A 22,500-nucleotide genomic window follows, 5' to 3' on the forward strand; every position below is an offset into this window, starting at 1 on the left:
GCTCAGCTTAGCTTCAGACTGATCTCAGAGATTTGATTTTATTGACATTTTATCATTTTCATTGATTTCACAGCTGTGTAAGTGGCACAAGTTCACTGATGTGGACTGATGATAAAAACAGCTCAGTTTGACCTTTGACCTGTAAATCATAAACCTGGACTGAGTCTGACTCTGCAGCGAGTCCTTGGACTGTGAAAACTCTCTTCAGTCCCACCTTCAGAAATACTCTTGAATCAGTGAGACCACATTCTGCTGCTAAGCTAAGTCTGCAGGACTCGTGTCAGGAGGTCTCTGGTCTGACTGAGTCTGAGGGTCTGAGGGTCTGAGGGTCTGAGGGTCTGAGGGTCTGAGGGTCTGAGTGTGGTCTAAAGCTGGTCTGAGTGCTGATAACTGCAGACCAAAGCTACATGTTGAACACCAAACCTGCAGCCAATGTGGGCCTGAGCTGCTTCCTGTGGAGAGCTCTGGTGGCAGACCCACGTTCATCTAACAGTCAGCTGATGTTAAACCAGCAGTCAGCTGATGTTAAACAGCAGTCAGCTGATGTTAAACAGCAGTCAGCTGATGTTAACCAGCAGTCAGCTGATGTTAAACCAACAGTCAGCTGATGTTAACCAGCAGTCAGCTGATGTTAAACAGCAGTCAGCTGATGTTAAACCAACAGTCAGCTGATGTTAAACAGCAGTCAGCTGATGTTAAACAGCAGTCAGCTGATGTTAAACAGCAGTCAGCTGATGTTAAACCAACAGTCAGCTGATGTTAAACAGCAGTCAGCTGATGTTAAACAGCAGTCAGCTGATGTTAACCAGCAGTCAGCTGATGTTAAACCAACAGTCAGCTGATGTTAAACAGCAGTCAGCTGATGTTAACCAGCAGTCAGCTGATGTTAAACCAACAGTCAGCTGATGTTAAACAGCAGTCAGCTGATGTTAACCAGCAATCAGCTGATGTTAAACCAACAGTCAGCTGATGTTAACCAGCAGTCAGCTGATGTTAAACAGCAGTCAGCTGATGTTAACCAGCAGTCAGCCAGCATTAACCAACACTGAGACTTGATAATCACCAGTGACTGCTGAACATGCAGTCACTGGTGATTATCGGCTAAGTTGTCCGTCGCTCTCTTTGTTTTTTATGGGTTTACTGGTCTTGTCGGTTTTGTTTCGTTCAGGCTTTTGAAGTGCGTTGACGTACGGCGTCTGAACGATGTCTGGATGCTGCTCGGTGTGTCTGCAGGTGGATGCAGCACGGAGGTCTGACCTCCACCTGCCTAACCCGAGCATCTGCTCGCTCGTGTGTGAATGAGCCCTGAGAGGCAGATTCAGTGATACTGAGTTTTGATGTCTCTCTCTCTCACCTGTGGCAGGTAAAGAGGAGCTGCCATGTTGGCCTCCTCCATCCCTCCGTCACTCCTCTTCCTCCTCCCCTTCCTCCTCCCCCCTTCCTGTCATCCGACCGATGTCATTGTCACCTTTGACCCCTCGGTGCGATGGATGGAGCTACATGGAGCTCCCCTCTCTCACCTGGCGCTGGACCCGGGGACAGGCCATCTTTATGTGGGCGGGGTCGACCACCTGTACCAGCTGACCTCTGACCTGGAGGTGATGTCACACGTGAAGACCGGCCCTCACCTGGACTCCCCGGATTGCCTCCCCCCAATCATCCCCCGGGACTGTCCCTCAGCCACACCCACTCACAACCACAACAAACTGCTGCTGATGGAGGCGGGGCAGGGGGCGGAGCCAGGGAGTCTGATCGTCTGTGGTTCGCTCTATCAGGGCATCTGCGACAAGAGGTAACAGAGTCATCAGTTTGAAGCTGCCTGTGCTCGTGTCATGTTACATTTCCTCATACTGTCCAGGTGTTTGTACCTGTGTGGTTTTTAATTCAGTGGGATACGATGCCAAAGTACACAATTAAATTAACCGAGTTCACAGAGAAGCCTAATCATGGCCCTGCTCCTCTTCAGACTGGTTCATCTAGTCCAGGCTAACGTGATGTTTCACTGTAAAAAGTGACCCAGCTGTCAATAAGCGACACTTTGTTTACAGATGATCAGGTGACTTTAATCCATCCTTAGAAAACGAAAGAATCCAGACCTGGGCCGAATCAGAAGCATTATAATGAATTGAAAGGTTAATTTCTTCTTCTCTGCTCCTGCAGGAGTCTGACCAACATTTCTCAGCTCCTCTATCAGACCTCCAACCCCGTCGACACTCAGTACGTCGCTGCAAATGACCCTCGAGTCTCCACCGTCGGCCTGGTGATAACCACGGAGAACAAACAGGAGGGGGGCGGGACTGGTGGCATCATGCGTCTGATGCTGGTGGGTCGAGGCTACACCAGTAAAGGTCCAGGTGATATCCCACCAATCACTACGCGGCGTCTGTTCCCAGTGGTCCCACCTCGCCGTGCATTCTCTCAGGAGGAGGAGCTGGGGAAACTCGTGGTAGGAAGTTACTCGGAGTACAACAACCACTTTGTGAAAGCTGTTGCCCATGGCAACCACGTGTACTTCCTGTTCTCTCGGCGAGACATGTGGCACAAGAAGGAGTACCGGACCTACGCCTCCCGGCTCTGCATCTCTGACCGCAGCTTCTACTCGTACGTGGAGGTGCCGCTGCTGTGCCGCGGCGGATACAACCTGGCTCAGGGAGCGTGGTTGGGAAACCACTCAGGCGAACCTGCCCTCTTCGTCATCATGGCGGCGGGACAAGCATCCACACCTGTCGCAACCAGTCGTTCAGCACTGTGTGTTTATGGGATGGCGGAGCTGGACGCTATGCTGCTTAGAGCGCAGGAAGTGTGCTATACAGAAGGAGGGCGAGGCAGCAGCGGACAGGAAGAGGCTTACATTGAATACGCTGTGTCATCAAAATGTCTGAAACTCCCCAAGGTAAACACACACACACACACACACACACACACACACACACACACACACACACACACACACACACACACACACACTCTTCAGTCCGTGTCTCCTTTGCTAAGTGCTTACACCAAGCATCAACTAAGCCACCCTGGAAGTGCCAAAACTGCAGTCCCCCGAATGACCACTTGAGCGTGGCTCCACAAGTGAGTCATTCCCCATAGACCTCCAGATACTGTATAGAGGTGAATTTTAATAATGATAATAATAATAATAATAATAATAATGATAATAATAATAATAATAATAATAATAATAATAATAATAATAATAATAATGATAATAATAATAATAATAATAATGATAATAATAATAATAATAATAATAATAATAATAATAATAATAATAATCACTCACTTGACACAAACTGGTGAGTTTCCATGAAATAATACAGCCAACATTCACACACGAGACAGAGTTATGTTAACGTTTAGCTAGCTAGCTGCATCATCATGTTCACTGGGCATGTCCTCCTCTTCTTCAGTCACCATAAATTCAGTCTTTGTCTTATGTTCCACATGAATTGACTTTAAAGAGATGGAAGAAAAGGAAAGAAAGAAAAATTGGTTACTGAGGACCTTTGGAGACATCTTTAGATGAAACTTTCAGAGCAAAGTGGTTCACTGAGGTTAGCAGTGAGGTAATGATGAGGCACTGGGCACCAGTGTCTAGATGCTCCGCTGTATTATAACCAGTACATATTCTGAACTTGTCAGACTGGTCTGTAGCTGCATGTGGCTCTCACACAGGAGGAGCTGTTCCCAGCATGCACTGGAGGAAGGGCAGGGTCACGGGGTCACAGGTCAGCTGTACAGCCTCCACGCTGCAAGAACACAAAGATCCTTTTCTTTTCTCTCTCATGGAAACAGGAAGTTGAACCGTTGCGCAGGACAAATTAATATCACACATGTTTAATTACATTTATGTCCTGTGTTGATGAACATCTTGTCTACGTGTAGCCTCAACCAGTAAAAGAACATGTAGAAACTACGAATGATGTTTCCTCTTCATCTTCTCCTTCTTCCTCTTCTTCTTCTTCATCTGCTCCTTCTTCCTCTTCTGTTGCTGCATCTTGTTCTTCTGCTGCTGCTTCTGTTTCTTCTTCATCTGCTCCTTCTTCCTCTTCTGTTGCTGCATCTTGTTCTTCTGCTGCTGCTTCTGTTTCTTCTTCATCTGCTCCTTCTTCCTCTTCTGTTGCTGCATCTTGTTCTTCTGCTGCTGCTTCTGTTTCTTCTTCATCTGCTCCTTCTTCCTCTTCTGTTGCTGCATCTTGTTCTTCTGCTGCTGCTTCTGTTTCTTCTTCATCTTCTCCTTCTTCCTCTTCTTCTTCTTCAGCTGATCAGTCATGAGTTAAAGAAGTTTTGAAAAAGGTGAAATCCCAAAAAAAAGTTCAGTGAAGTTCAGGAAGTTTTTTTCAACCTATTCTCACGTTTAAAATGTGAAGAAAAACACGTTTATGGAAACACAACTGCTGATTGGCCAATGCACTCTCAGTCAGCAGCCAACTGGGACATCTGATGACATCACAGTTTACATGTGATGACATCACAGATTAGCCGCTGGTTTGGTAAGAACCTGTGGATGGTCACATCTGTCTCACTCCTGACCTTAATACGTGTGTGTGTGTGTGTGTGTGTGTGTGTGTGTGTGTGTGTGTGTGTGGATTAGAGCTGTTATCTTCAGCAGCTGGATTTATCATCGGGCAGCTGTCACTCAAACACACAGATGCTATGACTGATCTGACCCACATAATGTAACACACACAAACACACACACAAAAACACACACAAAGGCATAGTAACACACACACACACACACACACACACACACACACACACACACACACACACACACACACACGTGTGTTTTCATAGATATATGAAAAAATTGGACTCAAATAAAGAGATGCTCACTGGATGCATTTGTTCAAATGTTTTCTTCTTCTTCTTCTTCTTCTTCTTCTGTCTCTTGTTCTTCTTCTGTCTCTTGTTCTTCTGCTTCTTCTTCCACATAATTTTGGACATGCATTATTTGACTTCATCTCTATTATTTGATCTCTTTTTTTGCTCTGTTGTTTGAATTTTCTTCTCTTTTGACTTTGTGAAAGATGTTGAGCTGCAGTTTGTGAATGAAAGGTGCTTTTTAAAGTTCTCTGTATTCTGTCGTTATGCTCAGAACATTTATTAAATATGCTGAGAGCTGTGAGCATCCTGTGGACTGAAGAACACCAGCTAGCTTAGCTTCAGTTTAGCATGAAACCTCTCTCTCTCTCCATTCGTCTCTAAGGACTCTCTCTCAGAGTACCCCTGTGGGGGGGAACACACCCCGAACCCCATCGCCAGCGCCGTGCCACTCCCGGCCACGCCCACCTTCACCTCCACCACCCAGCTGACTGCTGTCACCACGGCAACAGAGGCGGGGCACACCATCGCTTTCCTGGGAGACAGAGAGGGACGACTGCACAAGGTGACACCATGAACACACAGTACACACTCTGTGTATGTGTACGTAAAACACGCAGTACACACTCTGTGTACGTGCACATAAAACACGCAGTACACACTCTGTGTATGTGCACGTAAAACACGCAGTACACACTCTGTGTACGTGCACGTAAAACACGCAGTACACACTCTGTGTACGTGTACGTAAAACACGCAGTACACACTCTGTGTACGTGCACGTAAAACACGCAGTACACACTCTGTGTACGTGCACGTAAAACACGCAGTACACACTCTGTGTACGTGCACGTAAAACACGCATAGATGTACTGCATCAGTGCATTACTTGCACTGCGTTAACAAGCTAACTGACTTAGGTACCCTAACCCTTCGACATTTCGACAGACTCGCTGCATGAACACAGATGGAAAGCACCGACGGTTGGACTGAGACCCTGTGGCAGCTTTAGGCTGCTGTCCCGTCCACAGAGGGGGTGGGAGTGCTGATATGAGCCATCCTTTAGCTGAATTCGTCGAAAATGTCGTGACTGACACAGATTAAAGCTAAGCTTTACAGGAACAGCAGTGAAGGTCTGTCCGACCTGTCAGACCAAACGCTGACTGCAGTCCTTCTGCTACCAACGGACAGGAAACCAACCTGAACACGGTCAGCATGCTTTCTTGCAGAGTTAGGCAAGAAGCTCAGAACTACTCGTGTCTGTTAATATGAAGCTGCAGCCAGCAGCTAGCTAACAGTTAGCCTGGGTCTGTCCAAAGAGTCCACCCTCGAGCTCCTCTGAGGTTGTTTTCCTTGTTTACAGTGTTCACGCTGAGCTAAGCAAACTGTTTGCCTTGTTTCCAGTCTTCATGCTAAGATAACTGATCCCCCACGCTTCCCATCTTTATGCTAAGCTAAGCTAAGATAAGCTAAGCTAAGCTAAGCTAAGATAAGATAAGATAAGATAAGATAATATAAGATAACTGTTTCTTATGTTTCCAGTCCTTATGCTAAGCTAAAATAGCTGTTTTCCCTTGTTTAAAGCCTTCATGCCAATCTTAGCATCCCCTTGTTTAAGTCTTTGCCAGGAAAAACTAGCTGCCCCCCCCCCTTTTATGCTAAGCTAAGCTAGCTGTTTGGCCTGTTTCAAGTCTTTATGCTAAACTAAGCTAGCTGTTTGGCCTTTTTCCAGTCTTTATGCTAAGCTAAGCTAGCTGTTTGGCCTTTTTCCAGTCTTTATGCTAAGCTAAAATGGCTGTTTTACTTGTTTCCCTTTGAGATGTGACAGGACGTTACATTTTATTGTCAAATTATTGATTATTGACATTTGTTTTTGCTGAGTCAGCACTGTGTTGAAGCTTCTTTCATCACTGTGAGTCAGACTGAATGTCCTCCCAGTTCAGAGAGCTGCACATCAGGCTGTGGGTTTACTGGTTATACTGGGTAGCTTCAGCTTAGCCAGTATACATTGTGTGTTCTCTGTGAACTTGTGTTTCAGCTCCCCTGAAGGAAGAAATCAGCTGTTTCCAGTCTGTGTTTGAACACACACACAACTACACAACTAACTCATTTACATCACACACACACACACATGCACAGATTGAACACAAGCATTTAGCCTGCGGCTCACAAAACAACACACACACAGACACAATGATGCACTGAGTCTGTGTGTGTGTGTGTGTGTGTGTGTGTGTGTGTGTGTGTGTGCGTGCGTGCGTGTGCGTGCGTGCATGCATGCATGTGTGTGTGTGTGTGTGTGTGTGTGTGTGTGTGTGTGTGTGTGTGTGTGTGTGCGCGCGATGACTAGCTCGGGGGGTTTTAGTTGTGGTGGGGGGTGTCACCAGGGAGCATGCTCAGATTCTTGTTGTTGATTGGTTATTGGTCCCCCAGGTGCGCTCTGGGTAAGGGTCCAGCAGGACACCCCTGAAACAATTACTGTGTGTGTGTATGTGTGTGTGTGTGTGTGTGTGTGTGTGTGTGTGTGTGTGTGTGTGTGTGTGTGTGTGTGTGTGTGTGTGTGTGTGTGTGTGTGTGTGTATGCTTTTAAATATTAACAGGAAGAATCAAAGCTCTGCTGTTTATCTCATTGAGGCTCTGAGGCAGGATTAGACCTCATTAACACACACACACACACACACACACACACACACACACACACACACGCGCGCGCACACACACGCGCGCACACACACGCGCGCACACACACCATGTTATCAGTGGTGAGATGAGAACAGCATCAGCTGTTGAGTTTGGTTGTGTGTAGTTTGTGTGTTGAGTTTCACTTGAACAGTGATCAGGATCAGGGTCTGGATCTGGATCAGGATCTGGATCAGGGTCTGGATCAGCACATCATCTGTGTTCACACAACCACACTTGTTTTTCTGCCTGTTTGAGTTTCCATCTTTCACACCTTCATCTCATTTGGATGAGACCTGAGAAAGGTGGTGTTGATGGGGCAAAACACCTCCACCTGGTGGCAGGTTGTAGCTACAACAGCAAACAGCTAACATGTTCTCAGGTTCTTCTTCAGTGGTGTTTGTGATGGTGCTTCTTTCCTCTCTCATGTTGTTCATGCTGAAATCTTAAATGTGGATCGTCTCTGAGCTTCACCTGTTTCAGGTGTGATTAGCGGTTTCTTTTGTTCATCTCCACAGACATGACTGGAAACAACTCACCTGTGTGTGTTGCAGGTGTTGGTGCACTCTGATTGGTCAGGGGATCTGTATGGGAGTCTGTTGGTGGACAGTGGCAGTGGCGTCAGCGCTGACCTCCTATTGGATGACAGTCAGCAGCACATTTATGTTTTAACCAACAGCAGGGTGAGAGACAGTTGACAAGTGTCCTGTCCATCTCTCTGTCTATCTGTTCTCCTGTCTGTCTCTTTGTCTATCCTGTCTGTCTGTCTGTCCATCCTGTCTGTCTCTCTGTCATCCTGTCTGTCTGTCTGTCTGTCTGTCTGTCTGTCTGTCTGTCTGTCTGTCTGTCTGTCTGTCTGTCTGTCTGTCTGTCTGTCTGTCTGTCCATCCTGTCTGTCTCTCTGTCTGTGTGTTCTCCTGTCTGTCTCTCTGTCATCCTGTCTGTCTGTCTGTCCATCCTGTCTGTCTCTCTGTCCATCCTGTCTGTCTCTCTGTCATCCTGTCTGTCTCTCTGCCTGTGTGTTCTCCTGTTTGTCTCTCTGTCATTCTGTCTGTCTCTCTGTCCACCCGTTCTCTTGTTTGTCTCTCTGTCCATCCATTCTCCTCTCTGTCTCTTTGTCCATCATTCAGTCTGTCCTTCTGTCCTTTTTTGTCTTATCTAAAGAAAACAAGCTGACATATGATCTGTTTCCTGTCTGTCTCTCAGCTGTCAAAGGTTCCTGTGTCATCATGTGAGAGACAGACAGACTGTCAGTCCTGTCTTGCTGTCAGAGACCCGTACTGTGGCTGGTGTGTCCTGGAGGGAAGGTAGGTCTTTCTGTCTACCTGTCCACTGTCTAATCTAACTGTTTCAACACAAATACACACTGTTACAACAGATTCAATTCAGTTTTATTTGTGTAGCGCCAAATCACAACAGAAGTTGTCTCAGGACACTTTCCATATAGAGCTGGGACAGACCAAAGTCTTCATCTACAGAGACCCAACAGTTCCCTCATGAGTGAACTCGGCGACGGCGGTGAGGAAAAACTTTGTTTTAACAGGCAGAAACCTGACGCAGAACCAGACTCGACAAAGCACAGAGACTCCGGGGAAGGAGCTAAGTTAGTAAGACGCCGTGGTAGGACATGAGAGCGAGCAGATGGAGAGGGACAGAAGGACAGAGGAGCTCGGTGTGTCTTTGGAGGTCCCCCGACAGTCTAATCCTATAGCAGCATAACTAGGGGCTGGTCCAGGACCAGCCTGAGCCAGCCCTAACTATGAGCTTTATCAAAGAGGACAGTTTTAAGACGACTCTTAAATGTAGAGACAGTGTCTGCCTCCTGGACAAAGACTGAAGATGGTTCCACAGGAGAGGAGCTTGATAGCTAAATGCTCTGACTCCTGTTCTGCTTTTTGAGACTTCAGGAACCATAAGTAGAAATGCATTCTGGGAACGCAGTGTTCGAGTGGGGCAATAAGGTACTATGAGCTCTTTAAGATAAGAAGGTGCCTGGTTATTTATGGCTTTGTAAGTAAGGAGGAGAATTTTAAACTCTACTCTAAACTTTACAGGGAGCCAGTGCAGAGCGGCGAGTATTGGAGAAATATGATCTCGCTTCCTGGTTTTTGTCAGAACACGTGCTGCAGCGTTCTGGAGCAACTGGAGAATATTCAGCAACGAAAATATGAAAATATGCCTGATTTTTGCGATATTACGTAGGTGAAAAAAGGCAGTCCTTGAAATTTGTTTGACATGGGAGTGAAAGGACATGTCCTGGTCAAAGATAACTCCCAGATTCTTTACAGTGGTGCTGGAGGCCAGCGCAATGCCATCCATAGCTGCTCTGTCATCAGAAAGTGACTTTCTAAGATGTTTAGGGCCGAATACTATAACTTCAGTTTTGTCTAATTGCAGGTCATCCAGGTCTTAATTATTTAACACACACTCTCACAGACACACACTGTTACAGATAGAGACATAGAATGGTTTTAGGACGTCCAGTAAAATGATCATTAAAGAACATCTGCAGCGTCTGTGAGCTGTGAACTCTAACCCTAACCCATGAAACAGAAACTTTTCCTAATCACGTTGAAAACATGACATAACCTAATTACGTATCCATCGGACGAGATGATTGGTTCATTCGCTTTGACTATTCAAGCAGAGCTGGAGCAATAAGTCTGAACCCACGTCCATTCATGTGCTTTGTGCATGTTTTTATTTATTTTGTGCAGATGTTCCCGTAAACATCAGTGCCGGCGCCACATGCAGCCCAACCATTGGCTCTGGAGCTTTGAACCAACCACTCAGTGTGTGACAGTGCGAAGTCTACAGCCGGCCAATCAGAGCAAAGATGAGCAGACACAGGTAGGCTGTTGTGAAACAACAGTTTGCACTGCTGCTGTCTTTTTAAACCGTTCCTCATCCTCTGAGGCAGCTGCTGCTTTCAGGTCTTTTCCATTCAGAACAAATCCATCATTTGTTTGTTAGTGTTTGTTAGTTAGTGTTTGTTTGTTAGTGTTTGTTGCAGACCCCCAGGATCCAGGTGAGACCCTGACAGACTCCGTCTTCCTCTGACCATCCATTTCTTATCTCCAAGGTAACGCTGTCAGTCATCCAGCTTCCCGCCCTTACTGAGGCAGAGTCTCTGTCCTGCATCTTCGGGCTTCTTCCACCTCAGCCTGCCATCGTCATGGAAACCAGCATCACCTGTCAATCACCTTCACCGGAGCTCCTCCCCCTCATGCCAGCAGGAAGTGGTGAGTAGGCTGCTGTGATTTAGATTTTTAGGACTGGTTGAGGATTTTTGACTTCCTGTGACTCTCTGCTTCCAGATCACATGATCCTTCCCGTATCGCTGGTGTTTGGTCACGTGACCATCACAACAGGCAGCATGACCTTCTACGACTGTGGAGCTGTGAGTCGACTGAACCAGAGCTCCCAGTAAGACACAGTAATACACACAGTGCAGCAAAAAATCAGTGATTATATGAACAGCAATGATGATGGTGATGATGATGATGGTGATGATGTGTTTCAGGTGTCTAGCATGTGTCAGCAGTCTGTGGAGGTGTAACTGGTGTCCTCTGGATCAACTCTGCACTCACAATCACAGCTGTCCCAACCAACATATAATCCTCAACCAGAGAGTGAGACAGCCTGTCTGTCTGTCTGCCTGTCTGCCTGTCTGCCTGTCTGTCTGCCTGTCTGTCTGTCTGTCTGTCTGCCTGTCTGTCTGTCTGTCTGTCTGTCTGTCTGTCTGTCTGTCTGTCTGTCTGTCTGTCTGCCTGCCTGCCTGTCTGTCTGCCTGCCTGCCTGTCTGTCTGTCTGTCTGTCTGTCTGTCTGTCTGTCTGTCTGTCTGTCTGTCTGTCTGTCTGTCTGCCTGCCTGCCTGTCTGTCTGCCTGTCTGTCTGTCTGTCTGTCTGTCTGTCTGCCTGCCTGCCTGCCTGCCTGCCTGCCTGTCTGCCTGCCTGCCTGTCTGTCTGTCTGTCTGTCTGTCTGTCTGTCTGCCTGTCTGTCTGTCTGTCTGTCTGCCTGCCTGCCTGTCTGCCTGTCTATCTGCCTGCCTGCCTGCCTGCCTGTCTGTCTGTCTGTCTGTCTGTCTGTCTGTCTGTCTGTCTGTCTGTCTGTCTGTCTGTCTGCCTGCCTGCCTTCCTGTCTTCTCACCCTGTCTCTCTTTCTCTCTCTCTCTGTCAGCAGGACTCTCCTGGTCCCACTTCCTGTCCTCTGGTCTTTGCCCTGCAGAGTTCTGCTTTAGTGCCGTTGGGCCTGAGCACCACTGTCGTGCTGCGAGGACGAAACCTGGACGTCTACACTGTGAGAACAATTGCTCTTTATTATTTTTGGTTTGGTTCTGATGCTGAACTTTGTAGGTGAGGAGCAGGTAGGACGTTAACATGTCACATTGAACAGTGGTGGGATGGCTCTTCCTGTGGGGGGCGCTAGAGAGGAAAATGAACTAGTCTCAGTGAGCAGAAACATCAATGATCAGTGATCAGTGTCCTCATTTATTCAGAATCTGTGTGTGTGTGTGTGTGTGCAGGATGAAGCTCAGTATGTGTGTGTTGTGGAAATCGAAGGAGTCCAGTTCAATCTGACGGCTGCTGTAGAGAAAACACACGACAACTCGAACACCTTCACCTGCAGCCCACACCAGGTAACACACACCTGCTCATCTCATCACTTTGTGTTGAGCTTAGCGTGCTCATGCTATTCTGCTCTTGCTTCCTACAGGTTAGCCTAGCCAATGGCTAGCTTTCAGTCCTTGAAATAAAGAGTGAAGGACTTAGTCTGATCATCATACACACACACACACACACACACACACACACCCCACACACACACACAAATAAACAACTCAGATTTAGCAAAGAGCCGTCACAAGAAAAAATGAGTAACCACTGACATGTGGCCCCCCCAAAGTAACTGTGCCCCCCCAAAGTAACTGTGGCTCCCCCAAATTGAAATCCTGACACCATGCCTGATATAAAGGTTTTATTTATAAGTCTCAAAAACAGGAAATACACAAACATGAAAGAAGACATTTCCATGCTCCATCCAGAAACACTGAACTGACTGACGTTGACCTTTAAAGGCCAACAAACGTACAAAGTGACTGCAGCACGTCCCCTCAGTTGAGCCACATCCAAAAAGGACTAACTACGGCAAGAGAGGAGAGTTAAATGCAAAAAATGCAAAGCACAAATAATCTAATAAAATTTGACACCACTGGATCTCCAATCCAGCACAAAACTGGGGGGGCCAGTGGAAAGAAACTCTGGGCTTGTGTGACGTTTGAGTTTCAGGCCTGGTCATTTACCTAGCATTTAACTAGCTGGCACTAGCATGCTCCTGGCTGGTTTGAGTGTTAGCAGTTAGCTTAGCAGCTACCGTAGTTCACACTTGCTCCAATTAGCCCCTGTTAGTGAATATGTTGTGTGTTTCCTCTGAGCTCCAGCCTGAGAAATGATGTTCTGTCCATCACTGCAGAGCCTCACATCTGTGGAGCTCCTACCTGAGCAACATCAGGACCGTCTTTTAAATCACTGCTCTTTTCTTTTTCTTTTTCTTTCTTTTCATCTGTTGTTTGTCTCGTTTCTATTCCTCTTCCATCACTTTGATCAGGTACTTTGATCTGTGCTTTCTCTGGGTTTTCTCTCATCTTGTTCTGTAGAGCACTTTTATGTTTTGAAAAGTGCTCTACAGATAAAGGTTATTACATTAATTAGGATTTCTGTCATTGTTGAAATGCACCTTGGGAGTCGTAGTGTACAAACACAGCTGTTCGCCTTTTGTTGTGATGATTCAACCAGGTGAGTTTCACGTTGATCCAAACTGTTGTTCCAGCTGTGGGGACGTGGCAGCTGCTCATGAAGACTGAGTTTAATGAGGCTGTCTCTGTCTGTCCACCTGTCTGTCCACCTGTCTGTCTGTAGTTTCAGTATGCTGTGAGTCAGCTTCGGTATTCGGCTTCTGTCTATCTGCGTAGGGGAGAGAGACGTATCGACACGGCACCTGGCCTCCGACGTAAGAACCTCACCTGTGTGTGTGTGCGTGTGTGCGTGTGTGTGTGTGTGTGTGTGTGTGTGTGCATGTAAAACAGAGATTTCGTTAGCTGATATTTGTATCTGTCTCCTGTGACATTCAGTCCACCTGTACGACTGCTCAGCCGGCCAATCAGACTGCTCACAGTGTAGGGCGGTGCCAGAGGAGTATGGCTGCGTGTGGTGTCCAGGAAGCCCTGCCCCCAGTTGTGTTTACAACCAATCCTGTACTAGTGTACCTGTAGACACCTGCCCACCTCCTCAGATCACACAGGTAACTGAAATGATCAGTCAGTCTGTTTCTAAAGGTCTCGCTAGCTGTTGTGGAGACATTCAAACCGTCCGTCCGTCTGTCCATCCGTCCATCCGTCCGTCCGTCTGCAGGTGCTACCTGTCTCCGGTCCTCTGGAGGGTGGAATCCTGGTGACGATCATCGGGTCCAATCTGGGGATGAGGTATCATGATGTGGAGGGCAGAGTCACGGTCGCAGGTGTTCAGTGTCTGCCCCAACCTGAAGGATACCAGATCTCAACCAGGTGACACACACACACACACACACACACACACACACACACACACACACACACACACAGTGATTCTGTATGGATAACCTGTGTTAACCTGTGTGTGTGTGTGTGTGTGTGTGTGTGTGTGTGTGTGTGTGTGTGTGTGTGTGTGTGTGTGTAGGGTTGTGTGTGAGCTGCAGCCCAGTGGGAAGGAGAGGGAGGGGCCTGTCCTGGTTACTGTGGGAACAACTCCACCTGGAAGGTCAACGCAGATGTTCACCTATCAGGTCAGAGTCCTGTGCCTCCTGCAGTGGTGGGGCAGTGGTTCCCCCCTCAGAACTGCTGCATCAGTCCACCGAAGTGTCAGATTTTATATTCATACATTTAGTTTTGTCCATATTTAATGGCCACTGTTTTCAGTCTTAGCTTCTCTTTTCCTAATTTCTCATTTACTCGTATGAGTTCTTCTGTATTCATAATGTGTGAATACTGTTGAGGGCAGCCTGAGAACCAGACTTTCTTTGCAATGTGCACTTCAATGTGATTGTTGTGGACATGACAAATAAAGCTGAGGACTGGAACAGAGGTGATGAATCCAGAGTCCGCCTTCAGGATCAGCTCCCTCCGAACCACCACAGTCTGATAGAGTCCACATCACTGCAGATTCATTATGTTTGGAGTCCAGTTCCAGTTCCAGTTCCAGTTCCAGTTCCAGTTCCAGGTCACTCTGGTTATACAAGCACTGAATGAATTGGCTATAAGGTACCCCACAGTCATAAATCTCCTCCAAGTACAAAAAGCCCATGTAGACTGCATTAACTGACTTCCATGAGCCCTACAGGATCTCTGCAAGATGGTCCGCTGATCCTGGACCAGCATAAACTCACCTTACTCTACTCTCTTTACAACATATGGCAGCGGTTTTAGTGAAACAATTATAGCTTTGATGGCTGACCAGAACACCCCTACTTTTACTTATGAACCACTTTATGCTTGAACATGGTGTTCACAATCTATTACTAACAGAGAAACCTAATAACAGAACACCACCCAGGTGCAGTTGCTGTTCTTCCCAGTCACCCCCTCCAGGTCTCTACATCGTTGCTCATGTGTTTGCTTAAAGTGTCCCAGAGGGAACTGTGGCAAAGGTCTCCAAGAAGGCCGGGTGCTCTTAAGTGCTGTTTGAGATTCTGTATGAAGAAATCATACAGAATCTTATATCATCACGGGACAAGAAAGGACGCAGACAGTGTGCAAGTTACCTGGAATCAACAAGGTCAACATGTCATCATCACCTCCAGACAAGTGGGAGCCTCTCAACATAAAACATGCAAAGTGCAAAGCTCACCTACATGTCAGTGTATAAATTAAAACATTCCCAGACCATCAGAAATTTCTACCACAGTGGGAAACACACGTCCTCTCAGTGACTTGTAGTTCATAATAGCGACCCACTCCAATGAGGAGCCTGTGAGTATCCCCACAGCTCAGGACCAAACCCACTTTGGTCCCAAAGCCAAAACCAAACACTCCAGCTGCCTGTGCCCCTCTGGCTCCTCCCCCACCAGCAAGGTGGCATTTATGTCCTCAGCGTTTGTTTACCGAGCCAGAGTCCAGCATGCTGAGGTCCAAGCCTTTGACCACTGTCCTCTGGCCTCTAGAGCCTTCACAGTGGTCTCACAGTGTCACATTGTTGGACTCAGCCTGACTGGGCCCCATCAATATAAACCTGACTACCAGGTGCTCGGCAGCCAGGTTCCCACCAGCACCTGGCCTTAGGAGTGGCCCCAGCATCCCTAGTATCTGCAAGGGTACTTCAGCTCAAAGATTCTGATTCACAGAGGTGTTCTGAACCAGTTTTAGTCTGGAACCAGAACTTACTGCCCACGACAACACAGCTCCCAGAGTCACAGGAATACGCAAATCCCTGAACCCCCACAGTAGGATGCCTGGTCTACAGGGTCCTTCAGTGTTGTATTTTATACAGCTTCTTCACACCCAGTGAACAAAATCCTGTTTTCAGTTTTCAGCCATCATTTTGTTTTTAAATTCCATATGTTTAATGTTTAGAAATACTTCAACCAATCAGGCTCCTCTCTGGGTTTTAAAATCCAACCTGTGTGTGTGTGTGTGTGTGTGTGTGTGTGTGTGTGTGTGTGTGTGTGTGTGTGTGTGTGTGTGTGTGTGTGTTCTTGCTTTCAGGACCCACAGCTTCTGGATCTGGTTCCTGATAAAGGTCCAGTTTCTGGAGGAACTCGACTGACCATCAGAGGACGACAGCTGCTGACAGGACAGAAGTCCGACCTGAGGGCCTTCCTGGGCCCCCGGCCCTGCTACATGTGAGTGCTCTACCACCACTTCTACTAGTACTAATAGTACTACTAGTACTACTACTACTACTATGATTACTGGGCCCCCAGCCCCGCTACTACTACTACTACTACTACTACTACGACAGTTAGTAGTAGTACTACTACTGGGCCCCCAGTAGTAGTACCCAGCACTACGCTACACTTTGTTGTATTCGTGACTCTCTGGCTCCGCCTGCTGGAAATATAAACAATCTGAGACGTAAACATCCTCTTCCTCTTGTTTCCTCTCCTCCTTTTTTCTCTCCTTGTGTCCTTGTCTCCTTGTTTCCTCTCCACTCAGTGTGGAGGAGGTGAATGACACCCAGCTGGTGTGTCAGACTGGTTCCAGTAATCAGACTGGTGGAGTCAAGGTCCGGGTTTTGTTCGGTAAAGCGGAGCGAAGCATTCCCCTCGTTACCTTCCATTATCTTGACGACCCCGTCATCACCGAGGCCACACCTGCAGAGAGCTTCTACGCGTAAGAACCTGATCACCAATCGCCAATGATCAGCCATATTAAACCTCAACTTGGTGTCCTAAAAAGGTGACGACTTCCTGTCCGCAGAGGTGGGCGTGTCATCATGGTGACTGGCAGGAACCTTGACGTCGTGCAGCAGCCAATCATAGCGGTGTGGGTGGAGCCTCTGGAGGTCCAGAGGGTGAAACGGAGAAGACGATTGGCTCTGCTGACTGCCAAGCAGCAGCTGGTCTTCAACAACACCATGACAACGGTGAGGTCAGCCGGTTAGAGTTAGAATGTCAGACAGGGTCAAAGGTCATCCTGACTCTAAAAACTCTAAAACTCTAAAATACACTTTAAATTTTAGAAGTTACATTTATTTATTTAATCTGTCTCAACTATCTCTCCTCGTCTGTCCCTCCACCCGTCATTCTTCTCCCGTCTCTCCGTCCATCCAACTGTCTCTCATCCTGCTTGTCTCTCTTGTCTCTCCACCTGTCTGTCTCTCAGGTGTCAGAGCGCTGCTCTGTCCTGTCGTCCTCTCAGATGACCTGTCTAACCCCCACAGTGACACCAGAGGTCAAAGTGAAGGGACTCTGGTTTCAGCTGGACAACGTCAGAGTTCACTATGAGAGCATCAAGGTATCTGTCTGTCTGCCTGCCTGCCTGCCTGCCTGCCTGTCTGTCTGTCTGTCTGTCTGTCTGTCTGTCTGTCTGTCTGCCTGCCTGCCTGCCTGCCTGCCTGCCTGCCTGCCTGCCTGTCTGTCTGTCTGTCTGTCTGTCTGCCTGTCTGCCTGCCTGCCTGCCTGTCTGTCTGTCTGTCTGTCTGTCTGTCTGTCTGTCTGCCTGCCTGCCTGCCTGCCTGCCTGTCTGTCTGTCTGTCTGTCTGTCTGTCTGTCTGCCTGTCTGCCTGCCTGCCTGCCTGTCTGTCTGTCTGTCTGTCTGTCTGCCTGCCTGTCTGTCTGCCTGCCTGCCTGCCTGCCTGTCAGAATGAATGAATGAAACCGCTCCTGGTTCAGGACTGGTTTTAACCCTGGTCAAAGTCCAGGACGAACAGCCGTCACACCTTTACACTAAACGTCCATAGATTCACTCATAAGTCAGGCCTGGGCATTGTGAAGTTCTCCTCAGAGTCTGAGTCGTCTGCTCGTTCCAAAGTACGTCCATATGTTGGTGTTAGCGTGTTAGCATCTGTCAGATTAGCAACAGCATTTTTCACTTCCTCTATTTTCACATAATCAGAGACTGACCGGAGCTCTCTGAGTCTGCAGTCATGACTGAGGGGAAAATGACCCACAGCAGCATTTCTACTGAACCTTCCAGCTAATGGTCTGATGGAGAAACCTGTCTGTCTGTCTGTCTGTCTGTCTGTCTGTCTGTCTGTCTGTCTGTCTGTCTGTCTGCCTGTCTGTCTGTCTGTCTGTGTGTCTGTCTGTCTGTCTCTCAGGGTAAAAGCTTCACTTATTATTCAAACCCGGAGTTTTTTCCTCTAAACCGAGAAGCTCCAGACGCTCCATATCGCTTCAAACCAGGAGGAGTGATCGCTGTGGAGGTAAACATCTTTGAGGAGCAGCCGATCGTCCGTTCGCTGACAAAGACGGACAAACTGAAATATTTATCGCGTCTGTGTTTCCGTGGCGTCACTCAGGGTCAGGACCTGACCAGAGCCATGTCCAGACAGGAAGTGACGGCTCGGCTGGGAGATCAGGAGTGTGAGGTGAAAACTCTGGACAACACTCACCTGTACTGTGAACCCCCAGAGACACAACCGGAGAGTGTGGACGACAGCAACGAGCTGCCCAGCCTGAAGGTAAAGATACACAAAGGGACAGAGAGACACGCAGAGACAGACAGAGACAGACAGAGACAGACAGAGACAGACAGAGACAGACAGTGAGGCAGACAGAGAGACAGAGACACACAGAGACAGACAGAGAGGTAGACAGAGAGACAGAGACACACAGAGACAGACAGAGATACACAGAGAGACACGCAGAGACAGACAGAGACACACAGAGACAGACAGAGAGGCAGACAGAGAGACAGAGACACACAGAGACAGACAGAGATACACAGAGAGACACACAGGGACAGACAGAGAGGCAGACAGAGAGACAGAGACACACAGAGACAGACAGAGATCCACAGAGAGAGACAGAGAAAGACACACAGAGACACACAGAGACAGACAGAGAGGCAGACAGAGAGACAGAGACACACAGAGACAGACAGAGATACACAGAGAGACACGCAGGGACAAACAGAGAGGCAGACAGAGAGACAGAGACACACAGAGACAGACAGAGATACACAGAGAGACATGCAGGGACAGACAGAGAGGCAGAGACACACAGAGACAGACAGAGATCCACAGAGAGAGAGACACACAGAGAGACACGCAGAGACTGAGACATAGAGACAGACAGAGATGGACAGAGATACACAGAGAGACAGAGACACAGAGACAGACACAGAGCTGGACAGAGACACACGCACACAGACACAACAAAGAGATGAAAACAACCAATAATTCAGATTTTTCTTCTGAACATTGTCTCGTCTGTCTCTCAGGTGTTCATGGGAAACCTGCAGGTGGACCTGGGATTGGTTCAGTACGACAGTGACTCTCTGCTGTCTCCCGTCCCATTGGCTGCTCAGATCAGTTTGGGGGCGGGAGCAGCCGTCATCATCCTGTCAGTGCTGGTCGTAATCCTCATGTACAGGTACCGTCTGTCTGTCCTCTGTTTGTTTGTCTGTTTGAATATATTTACATTTTCTCTGTTGAAGCTCCACAGTGGAATACTACATGTATTCTCTGAAAACCCGGAAATATTCCAGATCATTAACCTCTCCGACCTCCACTAGAAGTTGACGTTAACTGACAGTAACGACTTGCTTTGTATTCAGTTATAGAAGAACTTCCTGTTTTTGTGTCCGTAGGAGGAAAAGCAAACAGGCTCTCAGGGATTATAAGAAGGTTTTGCTGCAGTTGGAAACTCTGGAGATCAACGTTGGAGATCAGTGTCGCAAAGAGTTCACTGGTACACAAACACACACACGCCAGAAGTCTGCAGATGCCTCAGTGTCATCCAAAGAGTGCAGAATAAATTACGGGAACAGTTTTCCTGATGTCCCTGAGGTCAGTCAGTGCTGTGTGTGCAGTTGAAAAGCTTATAGCTAGTAATCGGTCTGCACTTACAGAGCACTTTTCAAGCTTCAGAGGGTAAATTCTGTCAGGATTCACCCATTCACACGTGCACGATGCTGGCCTGGCCATCAGGGAGAAGCAGCAGGCGTCCATGAGCGAACCACCAACCACACAACAGGTTGTTTGCAGTCACGTGATGTTACATTCAGAGAGCCGGGCGTGAAAACTGCAACGGAAGAGATGAAAGAAAGTTGTTACTGTGCAAGTTTAGATGAAGTTATGAGAGAAAGGTCTAAACAGAAAACCAGAACACATGCTGAGTCAGCAGATAAAACCACCAGCTGCTCATTCAGACGTTGTTCTGCTCGAGAAAACAAATGAAAGCAGACAAAAGACAACTTTTCTGTCAGCGGTTACAGTTGTTTGCTGAGTTAACCACTAGCAAAGGTAGAGACGTGGATCATGGACATGGAAGTGTTACAATACAGTCAGCCATTTGCAGACGCTTTTGTCCAAGGCGACGTACACATGAATTCACACATCGATGACGCAGCATCGGGGTTCAGTATCGTCGTAAAACATCAACATTTTCAGTGTGTGTTATAATGTTTCCTATGCAGAAAATCACTTCCTTCCAGACAGACGCTGCCTCCAGCTGTAACCTCCTCTTCCTCTTGTCTGTGTGTAGACCTGATGACAGAGATGATGGACCTCAGCAGTGATGTTGGAGGACCAGGACTGCCCCTGCTGGACTACAGGACATACGCAGAGAGAGTCTTCTTTCCTGGTCAGCAGGTGGCGCCGCTGAGCCGCCAGCTGGACCTGCCGGAGTCCAGGAGGCAGACTGTGGAACAGGGCCTGCAGCAGCTCAACAACCTGCTCAACAACAGACTCTTCCTGACCAGGGTGGGTCAGAGGGGGCGGGAGGAGGGCCACGTGATGCCGATGTAAGCTGGTCTCAGATCAGGAGACGCGTGGACCAGCAGCTGATGGTTTATTCTGTCTCTGTCTTTCAGTTCATCCACACTCTGGAGGCCCAGCAGGGTTTCTCTCAGAGAGACCGGGGTTACGTCGCCAGTCTGCTCACCATGGCCCTGCACGATAAGCTGGAGTATTTCACCGAGGTCATGAAGAGCCTGCTGCAGGACCTGGTGCAGCAGTATGTCGCCAAGAACCCCAAACTTATGCTGCGCAGGTGTGTGAAACAAACAAACCACCTGTCACCTGTGAAATCTGTCTACTTTAATGTCCACACCCGAGTTTTCCCTCAAGAATCCTGTCATTTTTCATTTCATGTGTTTAAGTCACTACAGTATAAATACGAGGTCTAATCACAATAAGATCACATTGGAAACATTTTGGCTTGATAAGATGTCAGCGAGACTCCTCAATCGTTGTCAAAGGATATCTCAAAGTTCGAGTCCGTGTTCTTTCATCGTCACACAGCAGTTACAGCGAAGCAGTCGTTGGTGGTAAAAGTCTTAGATCACTTACAGATATGTATTAAATATATTATTATATATATTATTAGGAAAATCACAGAAGTGGAACAAAAGCTAGTTAGAATCTAAGACATCAAAGCTAAATAAGATCATAAATAAATAGCAATAACATAGAATTAGATATAAAAGAAAATAGAAATTAGAATACTGTGGTAGCCTGACCAATAATAGTAAAATACACAAGCTGTAATAGTAGTGTGTAGTATGTATACTGTGACATGAGGAGGCTTCTGGACAGCATTAGATCAGAAGGTTGTGCTTCATGGACAGAAATCAGCCCTCTCCACCCTACAGAAGGCTCTGCTGTGTGCTCTGTGCTCCGACATGAGACAGCTCAAAGATGAAACTGAAGCTGGATGATCCTGAAAACCGCTTCAGATGGAACAACGTCAGAGCGACAGACACGCAGCGTTTGTGGAAAGTTGAAGTGTTCGTGAAAGGAAGCTTCACCAAGCTGCCGGGCACATCGCTCGCTCCACCACCAGCACAAAGATGGCGCTTTGCCGTGTGTGAATACGCCATTTCCTTACAAAGGAGCATATTCTGTCAAGAGAAAGAGGAAGTCTTCTTCAGAGGGGGGGGGGTCCTTTTCTTCCTGGATCACAGTGCTGAACTGTGAAGAAGGCCTGCATTCATCCCAGTCAAAGACAAGCTGTGTGACCATTCACTCACTCTGCTCGTCCGTGGTGGAAAGAAGCACATCGTTGACTCTCCCCAGGACACCAGCACTTCTGTACAGGAGGCTGCTCCAGCACCAACCTGTGAATGAAGATATGAAGCCGCCTGAAGCAGCCCTGTTTGTTCTCAGTAATTCAGTTCAATTCAATGTTCCTTTATTCGTCCCGCGAGGGGAAATTCCAGTTCACAGCAGCACCAATGAAGTGGATAGAATAGTAAAGACGACAAGTACATGCAAGTTAAACACAACAAGCATATACAAAGAAAATGTCATCCTACAAAAATTGTAGATAGTATTTACAGACTGTTATGTACC

The 22,500-nt window shown here is 47.5% G+C and overlaps 1 protein-coding gene across 3 annotated transcripts in view; it reads left to right on the forward strand.

Annotated features, from left to right (window-relative positions):
• plxnb3 (plexin B3) overlaps positions 1-22,500 on the forward strand; it is a 69,011-nt gene that overhangs the window by 39,448 nt on the left and 7,063 nt on the right. For 2 of the 3 annotated variants that reach the window (XM_070967875.1, XM_070967876.1), the window contains 25 exons: positions 1,364-1,792; positions 2,161-2,893; positions 5,219-5,398; positions 8,067-8,195; positions 8,719-8,819; positions 10,230-10,362; positions 10,595-10,754; positions 10,830-10,938; positions 11,036-11,144; positions 11,693-11,812; positions 12,039-12,152; positions 13,432-13,522; positions 13,644-13,813; positions 13,924-14,075; positions 14,227-14,332; positions 16,248-16,384; positions 16,698-16,874; positions 16,962-17,127; positions 17,367-17,498; positions 18,304-18,408; positions 18,505-18,666; positions 19,428-19,579; positions 19,797-19,897; positions 20,693-20,910; positions 21,021-21,199. In XM_070967875.1, coding sequence (XP_070823976.1) covers positions 1,380-1,792; positions 2,161-2,893; positions 5,219-5,398; positions 8,067-8,195; positions 8,719-8,819; positions 10,230-10,362; positions 10,595-10,754; positions 10,830-10,938; positions 11,036-11,144; positions 11,693-11,812; positions 12,039-12,152; positions 13,432-13,522; positions 13,644-13,813; positions 13,924-14,075; positions 14,227-14,332; positions 16,248-16,384; positions 16,698-16,874; positions 16,962-17,127; positions 17,367-17,498; positions 18,304-18,408; positions 18,505-18,666; positions 19,428-19,579; positions 19,797-19,897; positions 20,693-20,910; positions 21,021-21,199 — 4,349 coding nt within the window. In that variant the 5' untranslated portion in view covers positions 1,364-1,379. The remainder of the gene's footprint in view (positions 1-1,363; positions 1,793-2,160; positions 2,894-5,218; positions 5,399-8,066; positions 8,196-8,718; positions 8,820-10,229; positions 10,363-10,594; positions 10,755-10,829; positions 10,939-11,035; positions 11,145-11,692; positions 11,813-12,038; positions 12,153-13,431; positions 13,523-13,643; positions 13,814-13,923; positions 14,076-14,226; positions 14,333-16,247; positions 16,385-16,697; positions 16,875-16,961; positions 17,128-17,366; positions 17,499-18,303; positions 18,409-18,504; positions 18,667-19,427; positions 19,580-19,796; positions 19,898-20,692; positions 20,911-21,020; positions 21,200-22,500) is intronic. The other variant, XM_070967877.1, reaches the window with a different exon arrangement.

This window comes from Chaetodon trifascialis, chromosome 8 (assembly GCF_039877785.1).
Source record: "Chaetodon trifascialis isolate fChaTrf1 chromosome 8, fChaTrf1.hap1, whole genome shotgun sequence".
Lineage (NCBI taxonomy): Eukaryota > Metazoa > Chordata > Actinopteri > Chaetodontiformes > Chaetodontidae > Chaetodon > Chaetodon trifascialis.